Here is a 23,954-nt window from a genome sequence, read left to right as displayed (position 1 = left end):
TGAGAAGGGAAACCAGCCCCCCCCCCCCCCAGCATATCCCTGGTATTGGCAGGCAGTGCGGTGGGAGCCGTGAAGCTTCCTTTGTGAGCGTTCCAAAATTTGGGGGACAGGTCGGGCCACAGGGATGTGCAGCCTTTTTCAAGGCCGTCCCATTAAATCACCCTGCTGGGGTGAAAAGGGAAAGGCTGGATAGGAGGAACGGAAGGCGGTGGTGTGGTTTGATTCCTCAATGCGGCTTTCTGCCTGCGCCTCCGCTCCTTCTGCCTGACCTGTTTTTACTTGTCCTGTTGTCTCACCTGGCTGTGAGGCATGGAGGGGGATGACAGGCTAGAAGAGACAGAGGGTGTGTGTTGTGCTGGTAATAACAGAGGAGGCAGCAGTAGGTGGAGATAGCTCACTCTCCCTTGTTTCCATGGGTAACAGCCAGGAGTTGTAAATGAGCACTATGTATCTATGTGATGGTTCCCGCAGAAACTGAGAATTTGCATTATCAAAAGCACGCTGACTCTACTGGTTGGTTCAGGTTCTCTTGGGAAGATGGTTTGCAGGCTTTGGGAGCCAGTGGTAGTCGTTATGTCCTGTTAATAATTTGAAAAAAAGGTCAGATGGTAATACAAATTAAATGAAAGTATGCGCAGGAAAGGTTACCTTGTGACCATAAGAACATTTTTACTGGATCGTTTGGGGCAAGCATGAAGATGACTACTTTCCCTTCATGTTCAACCTGCAAGCATCCTGTGCTTGGAGAAATGCTGATTGTAAACAAGGCGAGTCTTATCTGGATATCATTGTTAATGTTACTCAGAGCTACCTGTGGCATCCAGTGCATTTTTATTCTGCCATTCCTCCAAGGAGCTCAGGATAGCATATTTGTTTATCATTTTATCCATGGAATAACTAGAGGTAGACAAGGGGGTGGCTGGTCTACAGACACCCAGAAAGTTTTGCATCAGAGCAGAGATTTGAACTAGAGTCTCTCAGATGTGTTCTCTTTGCAGCTGGTGCAGCTGGCAAATGTGAGCAACTATGGGTACATCTATTTAGATTCCAGTTGGAGAAAATCTAGTGGGCAGAGTACTGGACTAGGATCTGAGAGACCCAGGTTCAAATCCTAAATCTATTGTAGAAACTTGGTGAGTATCTTGGGCCAGTCTCCTCCTAACTTACCTCAAAGGTTGTAAGGATAAAATGGAGCAGATGAAAATGATAGGAGCCACTTTGGATCTCTACTGGGGAGAAAGATGGGCTGTAAATAAATGAAAACTGCATATTAAGCAGTGACTTCACAAAAATAAAAAAAATTAACTGTGAAAAGCTGATGAAATGGATACTGGAAAGGCTGTATTGTGAAGCTTTATAATACGTTTAAAGGAAGAACTTTCTTCCTGTACTGAAGTAATTATGTTGTTGCTGGAAATACTTGGTTATGATTTCTCTTGAACCTTCAGAAGAAGTTCTCTTCAAAAATCCAAACTAGCAATCGAGACATGTCACTTCTGAGTGTTTTTCTAGATCATAGTATTAGCTATGAATTCAAAAGCCTTGAATGTGATTCAGACAAAAACTTGAGGCAATATTATGATAGAGATCCTTCACACCTTAATTAACAAAGAGTTTTGTGGCACCTTAAAGCCTAATTAATTTATTGTTGCATAAACTTTCATGAGCTTGAGCCTGTTTAATCATATTGAATTCTCATATTTTGATATGCAGAAAGAGTAGGACAGGCTTGACTTGTGATATTTCTGCACAAAGTTGAAATATACATATAAGCACAGTGGTCATTGGTGATTGTTGACAACAGGGATTCCTAGTGTATGTTAAGCAATTTAACACCTATTGAGGTTAACAAAATTATCAGACCTGTTGAGCTGCTGGCTAATGCTTTCAGATCTATTGATGTATACTTTTCAGCAGTTTTCTGTTGGTGTTTTCCCTTGAATTTTTTGTTGTTGAAGAATGCTGACTTTGAAACAGCATGTTCTGAAAAACTGATGTGTTCTCCAGACCACTGATTTTTTAAAATGTGGTCACTGTTTATATTGAATTTATTCCCACTACAAACATTATGAAAAAGATTAAAGTGCAGGAGAGCGTTGTTGACTGACAGTGTATAGTCAAGTTGTATGATAGAACTGAATAAGTTGTTTATGGGATGGTATTATTAGGTTCTATATCAGGGCTGTCTGAGGGTAGAGCTGGTTTCTGGGCTTATTACAGGTTGTGGTATTTTTGCTCATTTTTGTTTGCACTTGAAAGGAAAAAATAAAATATCCTCGCAGGTTTTTGAAGTGTAAGTTAGAATAAACACAGTGCTCCCTCTGTCATCCAAAGTGATTGCTTCCGTGATAATATTCAAAGTTTGCCTGTAAGCAGTAGTTCAAAGATTTCTTGGATGGGATTATTGATTGACTCCTGTGCAGTACTGTATGTTCACTTTCTATGTCCCCATCATGGTTTCTGATGAAACTGGGTTTTTATGTTTTTATAATGCATTAAATGCATTAAAGTCTATTGTAGGAAAGTTAAAGCTAGTTTCCAGGAGTACAACCAATGGGTTCTGTAGTTGAGTTATGCACATTATGGTTTGACTTTTGTGAGGGTGTAGCGGACACTATTTACATATTGGCAGAACTGGATTTGCAATTACATCTGAACCATGTCAGTGTGATTTAGCTGCCATTGGCTCATAACAGTCATGATGTCTCAGTGGGAAATTCAACAGACCAGTATGGTTGCTGCCAACATCAGGCACACACTCTCTTTGGCAAAAGAAAGTTGATAGTGCAGAAGAAGAAGAGTTGGTTTTTATACTTTCCTTTTCTCTACCCTAAGGAGTCTTAAAGCACTTTACAATGACGTTCCCTTCCACTCCCCAGAACAGGCACTTTGTGAGGTATGTGAGGCAGAGAAAGTTCTGAGAGAACTGTGATGAAACAAGCCTGAAGGATCTGAGAGCCAATCATGTATTGCTAAGATAGAGAATACCAAACAGTACCTTGCGCCAGGTTTGCAGGCAAAACTCTGTGGAGTTTGTTTATTTATTTATTTATTTATTTCGTTAAGCTTATATCCCGCCCTCTCCGCAAGCGGACTCAGGGCGGCTCACAACATCACATTACTTCCATTAAAAACCAATAAAACATATAAAACATAATTACATATTGAAATTATTTAAAACATTTTGTGGTGCTGTATTAATACAGTATAGTATAGCGGTTCTGAAAGTTCGATGGTGACCATCGGTACTCTGCATGGTGCTCCATATGATGTCCAGTGGTAGCTCTCTCTTGGTTAAATGTCGAAGGCCTATCGGAACAATTCGGTCTTACAGGCCCTGCGGAATGTAGACAAATCCCGCAGGGCCCTTATGGCCTCCGGGAGAGCGTTCCAGAGTTCTGATGCCGCCACCGAGAAGGCCCTGGCTCGTGTCGTACGCAACCTGGCTTCTTTTGGTCCAGGGATGGACAATAGATTTTTCGTCCCTGAACGCAGTGCTCTCTGGGGAATATGCGGAGAAAGGCGGTCCCGCAGATAGACAGGTCCCTGACCATAAAGGGCTTTAAAGGTCAACAGCAACACCTTGAAACGAACTCGGAACACAACAGGAAACCAGTGCAGCTCTTTCAGCACTGGCTGAATGTGCTCCCATCGAGGGAGTCTCATTAACAGCTGCGCCACAGCATTCTGCACTAGTTGTAGTCTCCGGGTTAGCGTCAAGGGTAGCCCCATGTAGAGAGCATTACAGTGATCTATTCTTGAGGTGACCGTAGCATGGATCACCATTGCTAAGTTGTTGTGCTCCAGGAACGGGGCCAGCTGCCGTGCCCGCCAAAGGTGGAAAAAGGTGGATCTAACTGTGGCCACTATCTGGGCCTCCATTGTAAGGGAGGACTCAAGGAGCATGCCCAAGCTCCTGACTTTAGGGGCCGGTATTAATGGCACCCCGTCAAGAGCCGGCAGATGAACCCCTCCCCCCGGACCACCCCGGCTCAGATAGAGAACCTTCGTCTTCGTCGGATTCAATTTCAGTTGGCTCAACCTGAGCCACGAAGCCATGACTTGAAGGGCCAGGTTTAGATTTGTAGGTAAATTTCATTATGCTGCCTCATCAACTTCTTAGAAACATCACTGAAACTTAGTTACATCTAGTTTTTAAGGGTAGATGAATATATCTGTGAGCAGATGTCAGAATGAACACATGTTATGTTTTTGTTTTAAAACAAAGATATAAGTCAAGTCAAGCCTTTTGTGTGATCATACAGCATCAGTGTCATTTCTGCATAGTTTTGCCGCATTGAGAGCAAATGGTGCAACTATAACTTAAGTTAATAACAAATATATATTTCAAATAGAAGTCCTCATCTGCTATTAACTGCTTGACCTTTTCATACTAGTTTATAAACTGAGCAACTTTCTCTTTTTTATCAGAGCTTGTATATCACTAGGATCCAGAGCCCGAACTATTGGAAATGCAGCAAAGAGTCAGGTAAAAATTAATTTGTTAATTTGGGAGGGGGAACCCTGCTTCCTAGCAACAGTTCTGAAATCTTCATCAGGATTTTTCTACTAATTCCAAAAATATTTTCCTAATCCAGGCCTTCGGAAAAATAGGTTGAAATTCCACAAAGCTTTGAGCCAGAGGCCACTGTAAGCAACAGTAATTTAGCAAAACTCACACAAAACAAAGCAAATCTCTTTTAAGCATGTACATATTTCAAGAGTATACTTGGTCGTGTTAATAAGATAAGATTGGGATGAGGACATTATTTCGCAAAAAGGAAGTCTTAAGAAGAAGAAGAGCAGGTTTTTATGCCCCATTTTTCCCTATCTTAAGGAGGGAAAAGGTCGCTTACAATCTCCCTTCCTCTCCCTACAAGGGGCACTTTGTAAGGTAGGTAGGACTGAGAGAATTCTGAGACAGCTGTGAATGGCTCAAAGTCATCCAGCAGGCTTCATGTGGGGGCATGAGGAATCAAACCTGGTTCTCTAGATTAGAGTCCCCCTCCTAGAAGACAATTCTGTTTTATTAAACAACTTTTTTGGTAGTTGAATATACTATTTCCCTTAAGGGTATATCAAAATTTATATCCAGTATTTCAGTACATAAATGAAAAACTAGAGCTTAAGATGGGGATCTCCAGTGCGGTGCCCATAGATGCAGTGGTACCCTCTGGCACCTTTCATGGTACTCACCAAACATTTTTACAAAGAGGGATGGGCTAGATGGGGCATGTTGAGGTTTTGATGTTTATTAGTTAATTCAGACAATGATTTTATGTAGAGTACTTTACCTGCGCAAACATTGGAGTGATATTTGAAAAACACAGTGGCACTCAATTCCGACTCAGTCAAGTATGGCTGTACAGCTAAAATGCTTAATGCACCTAACTGGAACTTGTATTGAAGTTGTCAGATCTTCCTATTTTTAATATAGTTCAGGCGGAAGTTATTAATGACATCGCTGTATCAAATTATGCTCACTTTTCAGAAATCATTTATTTATGTTCCTGTCATAATTTGGCCAGAATCTATCCTATGAGCCTGTAGCTATCATTGTTACAAGTAATAGTTCTGGTTAAAAATCACTGGGCTCATCAGAGAAGGGCCGGTGTAAAAGGAAGAGCCAAGAGAAGAAATAGCTTTTCCTTTTGCATAAGTATGTTAGACGCCTGCAGAATATGGATAATGCCAGATGAGGGTTTCTTAGCTAGCACAGTGTGTATACTTTGCGTGTATGCAAGAAAATGTGTTAAAACAATATATTAATTTTAAAAGGCATCCTGCTAATGAGAGCTTCTGCCTGAAATGTTGAAGACCTGCATCTGAATTACGCATAACCTCACTGTGACATTTTGTGGTTGTGTTTACCACCTTGTGTCAGAATTCCAAAGCACGGCACAGGCTGGAAAGGGTTGCAGATCTCTGGTCTCAGAGATTGATGAAGGATTGCAAATTCAGTTAATATTATTAGTATACCTAAAACTGAGAACAAATTTGAACTTTCTTATGTATATTAATAAAGTACAATGACAAAATTTATGCTTCAACAGATTATCACAAACATTAAGAATACATTACATGGATTCAAAAAACTTCATGGGAGAACATATGATGATCCTTATATTAAAGCTGAAAGAATCAAACTGCCCTATGAGCTTCATAGAATGCCTAATGGAAGTGTTGGAGTAAAGGTGAGTTCTGCAGTCTCTAATGCAGTAGCTACAGTTTATCTTTTGGAATATGCAAAATGAAATAATAATTAAGTAAGTCAAATATACATGATCTTTCCAGGTCTTTATGACAGGTGCTGAATTTCCAAACAAAGCTTGATAAGGTTGATCAAGTTGCTTCTGGAAGATCTAATGGAGATATTAAATAGACTCAATGAACACATTTCCAACTAATTTTCTGGTCCTCTGGTATTCATTCTCATTGTAGTAAAAAATGAACATGTTACGGAATCATTAGTACACCTAAGTAATGTACAGAACTAATAGTTGTTGCATTGTACTCGTCATATAGGTTTGCATAGGAAATAACATCAGTTTTGAAAAGCAAGTAACAGCTTAGTTCTGACTGAGGAGTTGTGATGTATGTTATGAGTTCAGTTGTGCTTGTGTTCAAGTAAGCATACAAAGGATTGCAATCTTAGTAATCTAACTTTCATTAATTTTAAAAGTACAGTCCATCTTCCATCCTCATTAAGTGTGGAGAGAAACTCATCTAAACACAGACAGAGGAATAAAACAGGGAAGAGTTATAAATGGACTCTGGTTGAAGAGGTTTCCATCAGCAGAATGTAACTATTGTGCTCAGCTCAAAGGATTCCCTAGAGTGCTGTTTCTGCAGGACAGCGGAGTCGCAGCAACAACATGATGGGTGAATCTGCAGTAGAAGGGGGGGAATTCAACATAAATCCCCCTCCACTTCTGTTAGTGGAAATCCATTGATAGGAAGATGTGTGAATAAAACAGAACTGTTCCGCCAGGCCTTTGTTTGAGATGGTAGGTGTCCACATATATCAGCCTCCCATGCTTCACCCTACTCCTTTTATCTGCATGGAGATACACTACTGGTGGTGTTAGTGCTCACTCGCCCATCATTCTGATCTGTCTGGGCATACATACAGGTATATCTGGAGACTCTTAATTGTTCGCCATCTTGAGAGTTGTGTTGAGAATTTAAATTAGATTATTGTGATGTATTTTAATTGTTTTTACTTGGTTGTCACCCACTTGCAGAGGAGGGTGGGATAGAAATGCAATAAAATAAATATAAATAAATAAAAGTTGCGTATTAAACGTTGGTTCTAGTACATTCAGTATTCCCATACTTAAAACCTGGTATACCAGGTTTGTTTTCTTGGAAATCTGAGCCTCTATTTTTTCAGAACAAGTTTTGGATAAGAGAGATGGTAATAAGTGGACTGTCCAGCAAATAATGAAATTTTGTATAGGATGTCCTGTATGTTGTATAGAGTGTGTGGCAAATGAAGGCAGTATTGTTTTGGAAGGCTGTGGTCCTGAAGGATATCGTGCTTCCCACTTTCTGTGATGCTTACTGACCTATAGGCTCTTAAACAGGGTTATAGTGGATCCAGCTTTAGTGAAACAAGTTAATGCAGCTGCAAAAATGGTATTCACTTACCTTGGAAGATGGCCCGCTATCTTGATTCAGCTGATCCGGCCACATGAATCCATGCTATACCCTACAGTTACTTCAGGACTAAATTACTATAATGCAGCATATTTGGGTCTGTCCTCAAGGACATCTCAAACTCTAGTTGGTACAGAATGCTGCAGGCCAGCTACTGTTGGGCATAAAGTGGAACATAACATGTCACACACATTCAGCATCCACTTTATTGGTTACTGATCAGATAATGGGTTCAGTTCAAGGTTCTGGTCATCACCTACAAAGCTTTTAATATTGAACTCATATATTTGCATGACCTCCTGTCCTGTGAGTTGCACTGCAGCAGCTTGGCTTATCTGAACAAGGTCTTCTGAAATCTGAAACTCTTCAAATGTGTGAAATCAGCAACTGCTTGTTCATGTACATTCTCTGTGATGGCTCCCACCTTGTGAAACAGCCTGCCTGAGGTGGTCAGGAAAGCCCCTGCGGTTGTATCATTTCACAGAATGTGCAACACAAATGTTCAGGCAGGCATTTTTCATTAGAACAGTAGCATAAGGGAACAGCACAGGAGGATGTTTCTATAAAGGATAGTATTGTAGTCTATTACAATGTTTATTGTATGCATGACCACCTTTTTTACTGCAACGTCATCTACCTTTGTAACCCCATTTCTTTATTATGGTATGTCATGTTTCAAATAGTTTTGTTGCCTTAAACAGTTTTTCATTTGCATTGTGTTCCAGTTCTGTAATCCTGGCCTGCTGTATTGTTTATTGGAGGCCCTTGCTATCTGATTGAATTGCTTTTCATGTTTTGTAATCGATCTTGGAGTGAGGAAGGTGGGCTGTATATGAAGCTTATAATAAGTAGTAATAATGTTTCAAAAACTAAAAAAGTAAGGGCCTCTTCACCTGTTCTTGATTTTATTCTAAAAGTTTGTTTCTATTTTATAGGTACACCTGAAAATGTACTGTATGAAGCGTCCTTAAAGAAATTGATTACATATTTCAAGTTACAGCTTTTTACAACTATTAAATTTAAATATTTTAGGTTACCTTAAACATACTTTGCTAAATGCTATATTGTGTTTTTTTTTCTGGGAAAGTGTGTGATTAATACTTGCCCTTGTGTTATAGGTTCGATACTTGGATGAAGAGAGACCATTTGCAATTGAACAGGTTACAGGCATGTTACTGGTTAAGCTTAAAGAGACATCGGAAAGTGCACTTAAAAAACCTGTAGCTGACTGCGTAATTTCAGTAAGTGGGTATTGTTGATAATTGTAGCTACCTTACTATAAGAGAAGATCAAAATGAGAATTGCTGCTTAGTTTCCCAGAATGCTTTCTGTTTATATGAAAGGTCAGATAAAAAAATAATTTAAAAAAATGAAACTAGATTGTAGAAAAAGTTACGTAAATCAGATGTAAAAACTTAAAAATTCAGTTACAGTAATTTACTTTTTTAAATGCTTTTAAAAAATGCCTTAAAGAGCTACGTTTAATACAGATGTTATGCACAAGTCTTTTTAAATACCAACTACCTTATTTTTCGGTCCATAAGGCGCTCCAGACCATAGGATGCACCTCACGGGAGGACATAGTTGATATTTTAAAAGATTTGTGCATAACATCTGTATTAAATGTAGCTCTTTAAGGCATTTCTTAAAGAGCTTCCTCCTGGGGGGCGATCCGCTGCCTCCGCCTCCGATCCCGGCGCTTCCCCCGTGCCTGTCTGGATCCAGCTTCTTCCAGCAAGCACTGGGATCGCTCCACGCTGCCCCCACCGCAAACCCAGCGCTTTGCAAGCGCCGGCTGTGGAGGGGGCAGCATGCTTTCTCCGTGCCTGTCTGCCTGGCTCCAGCTCTGACACAGCAAGCGCCAGGATCGCTCCCTCCACCCTCCGATCCCGGCGCTTGCTTTAAGCATCAGAGCTGGAGCCAGGCAGACAGGCACAGAGAAAGCACGCCGCCCCCTCCACAGCTGGCGCTCGCGAAGCGCTGGGTTTGCGGAGAGGGCGGGTGCTTCCTCTGTGCCTGTCTGCCTGGCTCCAGCTCTGATGCTTAAAGCAAGCGCCGGGATCGGAGGGCAGAGGGAGCGATCCTGGCGCTTGCTGTAAGTGTCAAAGCTGGAGCCAGGCAGACAGGCACGGAGGAAGCACGCTGCCCCCTCCGCAGCCGGCGCTCGCGAAGCGCTGGGTTTGCAGTGGGGGCAGCATGGAGCGATCCCAGCGCTTGCTGGAAGAAGCTGGATCCAGACAGGCACGGGGGAAGCGTCGGAGGCGGAGGCAGCGGATCGCCCCCCAGGAGAAAGGTGCGTTCTATGGTCCGGAGCACCTTATGGACCGAAAAATACGGTAAATCAGATGTAAAAACTTAAAAATTCAGTTACAGTAATTTACTTTTTAAAATGCTTTTAAGAAATGCCTTAAAGAGCTACATTTAATACAGATGTTATGCACAAATCTTTTTAAATATCAACTATGTCCTCCCGTGAGATAAAAGTGGTTTTTTTATGTAAAGAGGAAAATGGCAAATAGTGTTATTTCTGAGGTTTAAACATTTTAAATATAGACACTAGAAAGTCATTTCAGGCACTAGAAATGGGACTTTTATAGGTGATCTAGGAAACTACCTGCTACCTGCACCCACTTCTGCAGGAAAGATGTTGATTGATTCTCCAGTCCTTTATGCTGTCGTTAGGGAATCCATTGGGAATACAATGGAATGCTGTGTGATGGGCTGCAATATGAAGAGGGAGCAGCAAAGATTCATTTCACATCTTGCAATCTACTTACAATACCCTAAATCTATTACATTATATTTTGATTTGTTGAAAAGCTCTGAATATCTTGGGGCTTGTAGCTGTGTTTATAAAAATTCCTTTATAACTTATTCTGTATTATGACTAATGATAGATTACATTCTTGGTGTTCAGTTTCTATGTTCTGCTCTGCAGAAATGGTGGATAGAGTTAACAACCCTTTATTGTATGGAGATATTTATTAAAATATTTACAAGCTGCCTTTTCTTATAGCTTAAGGTGGGATATAGGGTATGTAAGTCCTGAAACAACCTATTTTAGACTGATAGCAAATTACAAAAAGTTATATTTTGTTTAGTCAATATACTAATAATTTCTAGAACAATATATTCCACAAGGCCTTGGTCCAAATTTAAAAACTCAGAGGCCAGTTAGGACCCAAATATCTTGGTAGCAGGGTGTGTATATATATAAGTAGTTTCTAAACGACTTGATACATCAGTTGTTCTGCATTATCACTTTTAACTGTCTTGTACTTTTAAAAATAAAACTATATTCTTACTTGAGTAGAAACTAATTTTATCCTTCCTCCAGAGCGCTAATACTCAGGCTGGGAAGTCACATGTGGCTCTTCAGTATGTTGCCAGTGGCTCTTCTGAGCACCATTCCCCAATATGGCACCCACCCAGTATTTCAGGAAAGTAAGGCCTTGCCTGGTGGAGACTGTGATCAGCAGTTGGTTCCCACCTTAAAACCGCCACTGCCAGAGGAATAGAAAAGCTGCAAAGCTACCCTGAGGTATAGGTTTCATGCCAGGAATGGAAGTAAATGTGGGTCTTTGGGTTGACGATAATTGTAAATGTAGCTCTCTGTGACCTCTACCCTTATTTTATTCCCTCAGTGGCCCTTGGCAAAAAATGTTGATTGGGATTGGTTCCGGGCTTCCCAGTGAGCTTTGTTGCCTTCAGATTTGAGCCTGTGTCTCATCAGGCACCCTAAGCACTCCACCACACTAGTTCTGTAGCAAGTTATTGTTTGGCTTTTTGGTACTTCTTAATTCCTATGTCAATACTGAATTTAGCAAAAATATAAATCTGTATATGTAGGTGGATCTTCAAAATATCAAAGTAATTGAAGAGCTCATTTACATTAAATCAGCGCAGCAGATTTTAAAAGTATTAATTTAAAAGGACTAATCAAATTGTGATTTCAACTATTAAATTGAATATTATGGTTTAATAGCTGTAAGTCTGGTTAAATTTGAATATTTTAGCTTTACATAGTAGTGGACTGTCAAATGATAAACTTCTTGCACCAAGATGATATGTAATGAATGTGGTTTGCTTGTATGAAATTTGTCATAAAAGAAGGAATGCAATGAGGCTTGCATAACAGAACACTGTTTTAAAACAGATCCCCAGTTTTTTTTCTGATGCTGAAAGAAGATCAGTAATGGCAGCTGCGCAAGTAGCAGGCTTAAACTGCCTCCGGCTAATGAATGAAACTACTGCAGGTAAACTTGAGACTTCAGTTTTTTATATATAGTTTACGTTCTTTATAAATTCGACTTTGCAAACAGAAAAGGCCAGCTTATACGGTCAAGGAAATAATGCCATCACTATCTTACTCCATTTTAGAGCAGCTTCCTTCTGTATAAACTACCTTTCGATGGAGATGATATTTACGGAACAGTCTGTACATGATATATACCAGGAGTGACCAGCGGTAGCTCTCCAGATTTTTTTTGCCTACAACTCCCATCAGCCCCAGCCAGCATGGCCAATGGCTGGGGCTGATGGGAGTTGTAGGCAAAAAACATCTGGAGCGCTACTGTTGGCCACCCCTGATATATACTCAAAATAGTAAGGCCAGGATCCACAGAATTTGGGGGATTTATTCCATGAGCCAACATGGGCTTTAGACTTGGGTTTTTTTCTGACAGGACTGCATGGCAAATTCTTTCTCAAACTAGGATGGTCAATTGTTTTGGAGGAGCAGTAGCTTAAATGCTAGCCTAAGCAAGAGCTTTGGAATGCTTTAAAAAAGGGGGGGATGAATATCAGATGCAATTCTCTGTATATTTTGAGACATGAGTGTTTACTGTTGTAGCACCTTTTAGAGACTTTTAACATGTTTGAAACTAGTACAAGCAAGAAGACAAGCCCAATTCACTAGTGTTGAGTCACTCTAAAACACATAGTTTTAGTTAGGATTAAAAATTAGTTCCGGCTCAGCCGTAATACTAAGCTGCAATGTTGTAAAATGTAATAGGGCACAGCAGGGGGAAAAAAGGTTTTCTTTTTTAAAAAAATTGCAATAGCATCTAAGTCTGAATCCCCAACCTTTTTGAGTCTGTGGACACCTTTGGAATCCTGGAAGTGTGATGGGCACAGCCGTTAAAATGGCTGCAGGAAACAGAGCCAGCTTAAGAATAGCTGCTGCAATTTACCTTCTGTTACACAGTAAGGATCTTTGAGCTGTGGTAACTGCGGCCAAAACAATGTTTTGAAAAAAATCTATACAGCCAATCAAATCTTCATTGGCTTGTCAGAAGCCTTACTGGACACCATGGCACCCATAGGACCACGTTAGGGACTGCTGATTTAGTCACTGCCTAGTTATATCAGGTCCTGTGTCTGTAACATTCACATAGCGCCTAGGATTTCTAATCAAAAGAGCATGTGAAATGTCTTTTAAATTTAATTATGTGAGCCAAAATAATTGGCTGCAGCCAGTGTAACTCCTAAATCCATGCCTGCCAATAGTTTCTTAATCTTACCTAATGTTAACAATCACTCATTATCATACAGGAGTGAACCACAAATCCCTAATACTGCAAAAAGTTCACATTCCGTTAAGCAGTGCTGCAAAGTTTTTATCTGTCAAGAAGCACAGTTGCAACATTTATTAGAGTATGAGGACCTTTGCATTCAACCTTCCATTACTTGAGAAGGGATAGTTTAATCTTGCAAGCATAAATTCTCTCCTGTATCAAAGAACAGTTTTTAAAAATCTAAATATGGCAAAGGCACTTTTGGTAAGTCAATTGCAAATATAATAGGGAGCATACCCTATGGGCTTTCTTTGTGGTGCTGATAAATTCTGCAAAGCATGCTGCTTATCTGCCCAGTATGTCCAATTTACTACTGTTATAACCCAGTATTGGAGTCTAGTCTTCATTAATTTGCTCTATTAGGTTGCATAGGAGTCAGATTGTAATAAACACCCATTAGCTTTTGCAGCAAATAAGATTTTCATCTAAAACCCATGTTTCCAGAGATCATAAGCCTAATTCCTCCCATAAAGAAACATTAGCCATGCAACTTTGCATCCATATAATCTTCTGCAAAAACAAAGACAAATGGGAATCTTGTGTTTCTCTGCAGGTCTCATTCCTTACTGGAGCTCCTTAGAGAAGCTGATCACCTACTTTTGCATTAAAAACTGAAATAGCAGCAGGGACAAACTGGCCACTTTCGCTGTGTTTTTTTTTTTTTTTTAAGTATCATGGCTCTGTTGTGGCTAGGGTTGTACATTTGGATGTACCTGATCTGAAAATATACCAAAAAAAAATACTGTATCAGTATTTTTCTGATATATTTCAACATCCCAAATGTATCTACATGCGGCCTCTTGCCCAGATTGCCCGAAGGTACGGGCTAGGGTGTCACCAGTACGCTGATGACACCCAGCTCTATCTACTGATGGACGGCCAGCCGGTCTGCACCCCGGAAAACCTTGATCGGGCACTACAGGCCGTGGCTGAGTGGCTCAGACTGAGTGGGCTGAAGCTAAATCCTGCGAAGACAGAGGTCCTTTGCTTGGGTCGCCGCGGCCCGGGGGTGGGGGGAATCCCCCTACCAGTTTTTGACGGTGCGCCACTGACGGTGGCGGACAGGGTCAGGAGCTTGGGGGTGCTATTGGAGCCTTCCTTAAAGATGGAGGCTCAGATAGCAGCCGCTGCCAAGTCCGCATTTTTTCATCTTAGGCGGGCAAGGCAGCTGGCCCCCTTCCTGGAGCGCGACGACCTAGCAACAGTGATCCATGCTACGGTCACCTCGAGGCTGGACTACTGCAATGCCCTCTACATGGGGCTGCCCCTGTCCCGAACTCGGAAATTGCAGCTGGTGCAGAATGCCGCGCCCCGGCTGTTATTGGGTCTCCCAAAGTGGGGACACATTCGGCTGGGTCTTCGGACTCTGCACTGGCTTCCAGTGATATTCCGAGTCCGGTACAAGGTGCTGGTTATTACCTTTAAAGCCCTATATGGCCTGGGACCTGCCTACCTGAAGGACCGTCTCTCCCCACATGTTCCCCAGAGAGTACTGAGGTCGGGAACACAAAATCTCCTCACTATCCCTGGGCCAAAAGAAGCCCGCTTGAAATCCACCAGAGAAAGGGCTTTCTCCGTTATGGCCCCTACATGGTGGAATCAGCTGCCGGAGGAGATGAGGGCCCTGCGGGACCTTGTTCAGTTTCGCAGGGCCTGTAAGACGACCCTCTTCCGGCTAGCCTACACCTAGCTAAGATGAGAACTCATTGTAGCTTGGCCAGACGTCTGTTCTATATGTAATTGGAATGTTTACTGGTTTTTAAGGTTTTAACTGTTTTAAATGTTTAATTGTTTATATATTTAAAATTGTTTAATTTTTATGTTTGACCAATTTCTGGATGCCGCCCTGAGCCACTTGTGGGAAGGGCGGGATACAAATCATAAATGAATAAATAAATAAAAATAAATAAATAAAATATTCAGATTTTCTTGGGAAAACCAAAAGGGAAAAAAATCCTGAGAAAATACCAGATATATTTGGGAATTACCAATAGATCTGAAAACAGCTGTTTGGCAGGCTTCTACAGTCTCTTTAAAGTTTAGAGTATGAGGTCCTTTGTATTCAACAGCTGAGGATGAGTTGTGTTGGGGGGTGACAGACTGTTCCCACCTACTTGGCTTGGGGCTAGCTTCTCATGCAGCCTGGTTTAAACTGGACTTCAGAAGAGAAGCCAGCCCCAGAAGCTGGTATGCCACAGGGAGCAATCTGCTAGCCATGGCACAGCAGATCCTGGCGCCAGCTTGTCTTGTAGCATGGTTTAAACTGCACTGCAGGAGAAGCCACCACAGCCAGATCTGCATGTGGTGGGGAGAGACACCCTCCCATACACACACACACTGCATACAGTCCCTGGGGCCAGCTTTTCCTGTAGCACAGTTTTAGTTGTGTTGCAGAGGAAGCCATCTCAGCCAGGATCTGCATGCAGTGGAGAGACCTCCCCACAGCACACAGATCTTTGGGCCAGCTTTTCCTGAAGCATGGTTTAAACTGCACTGCAGGAGAAGCCAAGCCAGCCCCAGGATCAGTCTGGCTTAAAAAAAAAATTTTTTTAGATATTTTTCTTTGCAGGATTTTTTTTTGAAATAACAAAATTTGATGGGGTCTAATAGGCCTGAATTGAAAAATGGCAATTAAAAAAATTGCACAGTCATACTTGTGACTTAAGGCCCTGTAATGAGCGTTCTTAAGATGGGCTCTCTAGACCAAACTAGCTTAGGACTGAATTCCTAAATAATTGATTATTTTAATGAAAGTAGAAGAGTTGGGTCCCTCAAGTCTAGTCTGCTCATGGCACTTTCTGCTAAAAAGAGATTGTTTAATTAGCAGAAGGCTCTATGCACTGGTGAAATGTGCCCATGTTAACAAAATGAATACCCAGAATCCAGCTTGTTGCTTGCAGAAGTACGATGATACTGTGTTCTTCTATAGTTACCCTTAATTTACATAATACTACAACTTTTTTATCTTCACTTGCTATGTTTTAGTTATGTTATTCTTTATACTCTTGCAGTTGCACTTGCCTATGGAATTTATAAACAAGATTTACCATCTTTGGAGGAAAGACCAAGGAATGTGGTCTTCGTAGATATGGGACACTCTGCTTACCAAGTTTCCATTTGTGCTTTTAACAAAGGAAAATTGAAGGTAAAATATTTGCATTGGGTTTTAATTCAGCAAGGAAGACTGAGGTAAGGATATATAGAGGCTTGTCACTCAGTCTCACAAATACTTAGAATTTGTGTACACTGGCAAATTAAATGAAACCTGAGACTAGCAACTGAACCACAGTTCTTGGTTATTGTCACAATTCTCTTTTCTGATCTTCCATTGAATTTAATGCTTTGTTTCCTAGTACTTCATGTTCACCCAGTTAGCATGTAATTGGCGTAGTTGTTAGACGGTATCAAAGCACATAAATTCTTAAGGGTCACTTGTAATATTATGTGTGCATGCATACAAGAATATAGATTCCGGTGGGTAGCTGTGTTGGTCTGAAGCAGCAAAACAAAGTTTGAGTCCAGTGGCACTTGAATAAAACTTTGTTGGTCTTAAAGGTGCCACAGAACTCACACTTTGTTCTGCATGCAGATATGTTTATAATAAAATTATATTTTTCACCATCAACATTGCATCTTCACAGGTACTAGCCACTACATATGACCCCTTTTTGGGTGGCAGAAACTTTGATGAGGCTTTGGTAGATTACTTCTGCGAAGAATTCAGAGTGAAGTATAAATTGAATGTGAAGGACAATGCTCGTGCACTGCTGAGGCTGTATCAAGAGTGTGAAAAACTGAAGAAGCTTATGAGTGCCAATGCTTCGGATCTGCCCATGAACATAGAGTGTTTCATGAATGACATTGATGTCTCTAGTAAAATGAATAGGTATTTATACAATTCATTTATTTAGATATTGTAGGATACTTAGAGTACATAAAGTGCAGTAGAAATAATGGATCACAGACATTTGTGCATTTGGCTTGTAATAAAAAAGTTTACTAAAAGAATTAGGGAAGGATTTCATGGGAAGAAAAACAAAAACAGTCAAACTCATCTTTCTCATTCTCACTCCATCTTGTTTCTTTGTGTGAGAACAAAGGAGAGGAAGTTTCCTTCCCAAAAGCTACCCCTTGTATCCATGCAGAATAGCATGTACCATCTCCAATATATTGATTGGCCAGTAGTCAATCTTGGGGTTCCCTCATTAAGAATAATACCTCCCCTTCTTGGTGAGAAGATTCTACTCAACTCCTAAGCTACTTAGCTAACTTTAACATACAGAAACTTCAGCTTAGTCTTTTCATGACTGAAGGGTTGACCTTGCAAAACCCATATTTATATCCTGCTTTGTTTAATGGGAGCCCAACTTTGTATTGTCATCCTTCATTTTTATCTTGACAACAACAACTCTGTGAAGTAAGATCCAAGTGGGCAGCCGTGTTGGCTTGAAGCAGTACTAAGTAGGAGTCAAGCTCACATTTAAGACCAACAAAGCTTACATTCTGAATAAAACTTTGTTGGTCTTAAAGGTGAACTTTATTCCTGCTTTGTTCTGTGAAGTAAGTTAGGCTGAGAGTGTGTGACTGGCCCAGGGTGATGCGGCAAAGCTTACATGGCAGACTGGGGATTTGACCAGTTTCCCAGATCCTCACCTAAAACTCTAGCCACTATCTAATACAATTATATAAGTCTTAAATAAAAGTTACCAAAATTATAAATAAGTATAAATAGATATTTGGTTTTTCTTCTCTTTAAATAGAGCTCAGTTTGAACAGATCTGTGCATCTCTTCTGGCCAGAGCAGAACCTCCTTTGAGAGCAGTGATGGATCAAGCGAGTAAGTAAATTTAGCTGCTGTTTATTTCAGGTAGTTATATGTTGATGTCTTAGAACCATGATATTTCTGCTGGATAGCCCAAACCACTACTTTAAGAATACCAGCATTAATATTATCTTCATTTACTGTTTCCAATGTTAAAATTCGTCTTGAATGTTTGCGGGACTCTTTTTATCGTTCATAAATTTTATTGAATTATTCCACCTTATAAGGACAAAGACATATAAACATACAAGACATACAAAACATATTTCTGTACAGATACATATAACTCACAATCATCTCAACGCTTTCAATCCCCCTCCACCTCCCAGACATCCTCCCAAACACACCGGGAGTGACCAGAGAATAATGTTTTACTTTCCTCTTATTCCAACAACATACCTTTACTTTTTACCCAACTATATATCGGTTCCCAACTCTCTTTACATTTTTGCGTGTTTCCATCACATAACCTTGTGGTCATTAAATCAAGTTCCGCAGCTTCTGTAAGCTGAACAATAAACTCTTCCCTGGAAGGTATTTTTGGTAGCTTCCAGTATTTTGCATATAATATTCTTGCAATAGTTACAATATACATTAGCACCTTGGTTGTTTCAGGTGGAAGATTTTCCCTGCAAACATTTAAAAGATAGAGCTCTGGTGAGTGTCTAAGTCTAATTTTCAAAATCTTCTGGGTCCAAATACTAATTAATGACCAATACTTTTTGGCATGTTCACATTTCCACCATATGTGGAAAATTGACCCCTTAGCCTTTCTGCATTTCCAACACTTGTCTGAGTAACTGGGGTAGGCTTTAGCTAATCGTTCCGGCGTCAAATACCAGCGATAAATCATTTTATACAAATTCTCTTTATACAAAGCTGGTTTGATCAATTTTATATTCCGTCTCCATATTTTTTCCCAGTCATCTGTTGGTATGCTGTAACCGAAATCTCTCAACCATTTAACCCAAGATTCTTTCACCACCTCTCCCTGCATTTTTTCCCTGAGTAGCCACTCATAAATTTTAGAGATTAACTTCTGATCCATTTGGATAATTTGGTCAAGGTCATTTAATTTTCTGGAAAAGCCTATTTCTTTATCTTTCTGATATCTTGATTTTATTTGGCACTTCAACCACCAATCCAGATGGTCCATTTCTTCTGCTCGGAGGTTGTTTTGTCCATCTAATAGATTTTGGTAGCATATATTGTTCCAAGTGTAGAGATTCGGGTGGGTAGATGCCTCTACCGGTGATAACCATGATGGGGTATAAGAATAGAACTTTCTAATTTCTAACCAGGCTCTATAAAGGGATCTTCTGATCTCATGTCTCCAGAAGGAACTGTTTTGCGGGGGACTATGGTACCAAAGGTATCCGTGCCATCCTTTCTCCAGGCCTGCCCCTTCTAATACTAGTATTCTTTTATTTTTCAAAGTAATCCAATCCACTAACCAGACTATTCGACTAGCCATATGATAGAGGTTCCATTCTGGCAAAGTAAATCCACCTCTAAGTTTGCTGTCCTGGAGTACCTTAAGTCTAATTCTAGGTTTTTTGTTCTGCCAGATAAACTGTAAGATTATTTTGTTGACCCGTTGAAAAAATGACTTTGGGAGCAAAATAGGAATCATTTGAAAGAGGAATAATATTCTTGGCAGCACATTCATTTTGATAGTGGCTATCCTGCCCAGGAGTGAGATTTGTAAGTCTTTCCATCTGGCTAAATCTTGTTGTATCTCTTTCACTAATTTCTCATAATTGTTTCTGTATAAATCTTTTAAATCTTTAGTCATTTGAATTCCTAAATATCTTACTTTTTTCCCCTGTAGAAATTCCGACTTTATTTCAAATTGGCTAATTTGCTCATTATTCATATTTTTAGTAAGAAATTTTGTCTTCTGAGCATTAATCTTAAGTCCCGCTACTTGCCCATATTGTTTAAACGTTTCTTTCAAATAAGCAATAGATATATTGGGATCTTCCAGCACACATAACATATCATCTGCGAATGCTTGAATCTTCAACTCCTCTCCCTTAATTTTTATTCCTCTTATTCTGTTTTCGTCTCTTATTCTTTGCAATAATGGCTCTAAAGTTAAGGCAAACAAAAGAGGTGACAACGGGCATCCTTGTCTTGTTCCTTGTGCCATTTCAATCATGTCCGACTTAATGTTATTAAAATTGATTCTTGCCTTTTGTTTAGTATAGATGGTTTCCACTAAATCGCAAAAGTTTCCTCCGCAGCCCACTGCCTTTAATGATTTTATGATAAATTCCCAGTTCACATTATCGAAGGCTTTCTCTGCATCGACAAAGATAAACGCTACCTGTTTCTCTGGATGTTCTTTGTAGAATTCGATAGCGTTTAGTAGAAATCTTAAGTTTTGCCTCATTTGTCTACCTGGTATAAAACCTGTTTGGTCTTCATGGACAATAGTTCCTATAACCTTCTTAAGTCTATTAGCCAGGACACTGGCAAAAATCTTGTAATCGACATTCAATAAGGAGATAGGTCTGTAATTTCTCACTTCTGCTGGATCTGTGTCTTTATGTATCAATGAAATCAACGCCTCCTTCCAGGATGTTGGTATTCTGTGATTTTTTTGAATATCCTCAATTACATTTTTGTACGGAATGAGGAGTTCTTCTCCACAGGTTTTGTAAAATTCACTTGGTAGTCCATCTGGGCCTGGTGCTTTATTTGGTTTCTGCTGGTTTATCGCCTCCACTATCTCATGCATAGTAATTGGTTTTTCTAATTTTTCTTTTTGTTCTTTGGATAGCTTTCTCATCTTAGTCTTGATTAAATAATCATCTTGCCACTGTTTATCTATATTTTGACCTTTATATAATTTTTGATAAAAATTTTGAATTATTGTTTTCATCTCGTCGATTTGCGTTATCTCCTTTCCTTCTTCGTCTCTAAGTAGCTTTATGATTCTCTTATTTCTTTCCTTCTTTAATTTATATGCCAGCCATCTACTAGTTTTATTTGCATTTTCGAAGTGGGTTTGTTTCATCCATTTCAACTGTTTTTCCACTTCTTCCATTAATAGTAAATTAATCTGATGTTGAATAGCGGCAATCTTTAATCTTATCTCTTCTGTGTTTCTTTCCTTTTGCTGTTTTTCTTGATTTCCTAATTTGAGGGTCAGTTCTTTATACGATTTCAGTCGCTCCTTTTTTCTTTCCGCAGTATATCTTATTGCGATGCCCCGAAAAAAGGCTTTGAAAGCGTCCCAAATAATGTCCATGCTAGTGTCTTTGATTACATTATTTTGAAAAAATTCTTTAGTTTCTTTCTTGGCTATTTCCAAAAATTTGTTCTCTTTCAAAATCTGTAAATTGAGGGTCCAACGAAAGCTTTTTGCTGTTTCTAATAGTTTGACCTGTATCGGGTTGTGATCAGCATAAGTTCTGGGTAAAATTTCTGCCTGATGAAGACGTAACACTAAGTCCGCCGATAACCAACACATATCTATCCTCGACCAGGACTTATGCACGGATGAGTAAAACGTATAATCATTGGTTGTTGGATTCTTGGTTCTCCACGCGTCTATTAGGTTTAATTCATCCGCTAATTTTAAAAAGGCTCTAGGCAAGGTATTTCGCAGCTTTCTTTTCTTCTGTTCCTCAAATTTTTTATCCTTTTCTGTATCAAAAACCGCATTATAATCGCCTATAATGCAGCAATTCTTTGGGTTAAGTTCTGTCAGTTTTCTGTGTAAAGCCTGGTAGAATTTTTCCAAATTCTCATTAGGGGCATAGATATTGGCTAATGTCACTTTGTTGCCATTAAGTTCTATCTCTATTATCACCACTCTTCCTTTTTTATCCGTATAAAGGCAATTTGAGTAAATGGATTTGGATACATAAATGGCTACCCCTCTCTTTTTCTTCTTTGGATCAGATGAATGGTAAAGAACCCCTAGTTTTTCATTTTTCAAATATTTTATGTCTTTTTCTTGAATATGTGTCTCCTGTAAACAAATTATTGATGAGGAAGACTTTCTCAGCTGCTGAAAAGTTCTTCTCCTTTTTCCTGGGTCATTTAAACCATTAACGTTAACCGATATTATTTGCAGCCCAGGCTTAGCACTCATTTTGTCTGATCTATACTATCCGGTATTAATTTCTGGGTTTTTTTAGTTTTAATCTTCGTCTTGATTCTTTCTCTTTGCGACCTCTGCGGAGCTCTTTCTTCTGAATTACTTTGACCGTCTTCTTCTTCTTGTTCATCCTCCGTTTCCGACTCTCGATTGCTTTTCTCAATATGTTGTTCCCAGAATTCTTCTGCTTTCTCAATCGAGTTTATATTATGTCTTCTAGATTGATACGTAAAAAGTAATCCTTCTGGAACCAACCATCTGAATTGTATCGAGTGACTAATCAACCATGATGACAATTTCCGATATTTCACTCTTCGTTGTCGAACTTCCCAGGGCACTTCTCTCAAAACCTTAATTTTAGCATCTTTCCATTTCAATTCTCGTTCTTTAGCTTTCCTTTGAATTTTCTCGCATGTTGTGAGATGAACAAATTTGACTTGAACTTCTCTTGCCAAATTATGCTGTCGTGTGTAATTTGATGAGACCCTCTTAACCCATTCAATTTCTCTACTTCCTTCCTCTAAACATTCTACATCCTCAGAAGACAGCATTTCTATTACTTTCTCCATTATGTTTTCATTTTTTTCTTCTGGTATATTTTGAAAGCGTAATATATAAGCTGCTTTCTCCATTTCTAGCCTTATTACCCTTTCTTCTAATTGGGCCAAGCTTGCTGCGTTGTCCCGAGTTCTGTTGGACATCTCTTTTTCTTTTTCCTCTATCTTATCCACTTTGGCGGTCAATCTGTGGATCTGTTGAGTGTTCCCCAATAATTGTTTCTGAAATTCTTCAACCTGTTTGTTAGTTTTTATTATCTGCCCCAATAGATCAGCTTTCATCGTCTCTAGCGCTTCTTGATTTTGTTTGAAGCCCTCCATCACCATATGTTGTAACTTTTCAATGGCATCTTGATTTGTTCCCTCTGCCCCTGGTTTCCCCCCTCCCCCAGGCGTGGGTGGGGGGGTCGCTTGTCCAAGTTTTTTTGGGCCCATATCTGCCCCCTAAGATCTTTGTTTGATTCTAAATTAAATAGTTAGTGTTATTTTTAGAAGCTTCTTCCGTTTACGATTCTCAATCCCCTTATCCAGGAGGTTCCTTCTATTAAATAATTTAGTATAATTACTTATTTCTTGCCCTCTATAATCAGCAACAATTCAATTCCTTCAGCAATCAGATATAGTTCACTTCAGTTCATCCAATACTTAAAATCAACTCAATTCATTCCATACAGAAATCAAATAACCTTCATTGCTAATTATTAAATCAAATTGTTTTCATTACTATTCATTCAATACCTTAATTTAAGTTCTATTTCTTTCTAATATATAATTACCTTGAATCCTAATAGCAAATTCACCTTTAAACAGTTAAACAGTTAATTTCTATTTCTAATCCAACTACAGCAAAATAGTTTTCTTACCAGTTAGTCACTATACTATTAACAAAAGTGTTCAGTTCAATTCTTTACCCTCTAGTAGAATTCAATTCAGTTTTCTGTCTTCCAGCTCTCTGCAGTCCAATTCTCTACAGTCTAAATAATTGTCTCTTCTGTAATTTATCTCCTGTTCTGTTCTGTTCCCCTTTTCTTTTTTATTCCAATTATTTCTATTTGTCCCTTATAGTCCCTTTATTTTTCTTCTATTCTTCTGTTCTTCTGTTCTTCTTCTTGTCTATAATACTGTCTATATTACTCTATGTGTTCACTGTCTATGTCCGCGCCGTTTCTTGCAGTATCCCAATCAGCTCCAAAAGCGCCTAAAAGCCCATCTTCAGTGGGGAGACAGCC

General features: G+C 39.6%; 1 protein-coding gene across 1 annotated transcript in view; it reads left to right on the top strand.

Moving 5' to 3' along the window:
• The window catches only part of HSPA4L (heat shock protein family A (Hsp70) member 4 like), a 40,004-nt gene that overhangs the window by 857 nt on the left and 15,193 nt on the right, over positions 1–23,954 (top strand). Inside the window, exons 2-8 of the mRNA XM_060246809.1 lie at positions 4,432–4,489; positions 6,054–6,194; positions 8,778–8,900; positions 11,816–11,915; positions 16,247–16,380; positions 16,877–17,121; positions 17,996–18,072. Coding sequence (XP_060102792.1) covers positions 4,432–4,489; positions 6,054–6,194; positions 8,778–8,900; positions 11,816–11,915; positions 16,247–16,380; positions 16,877–17,121; positions 17,996–18,072 — 878 coding nt within the window. The remainder of the gene's footprint in view (positions 1–4,431; positions 4,490–6,053; positions 6,195–8,777; positions 8,901–11,815; positions 11,916–16,246; positions 16,381–16,876; positions 17,122–17,995; positions 18,073–23,954) is intronic.

Source organism: Heteronotia binoei, chromosome 9, assembly GCF_032191835.1.
Source record: "Heteronotia binoei isolate CCM8104 ecotype False Entrance Well chromosome 9, APGP_CSIRO_Hbin_v1, whole genome shotgun sequence".
NCBI classification, from domain to species: domain Eukaryota; kingdom Metazoa; phylum Chordata; class Lepidosauria; order Squamata; family Gekkonidae; genus Heteronotia; species Heteronotia binoei.
Note: the sequence above shows the minus strand (reverse complement) of the source record. Positions and strands in the feature narration are given on the sequence as shown.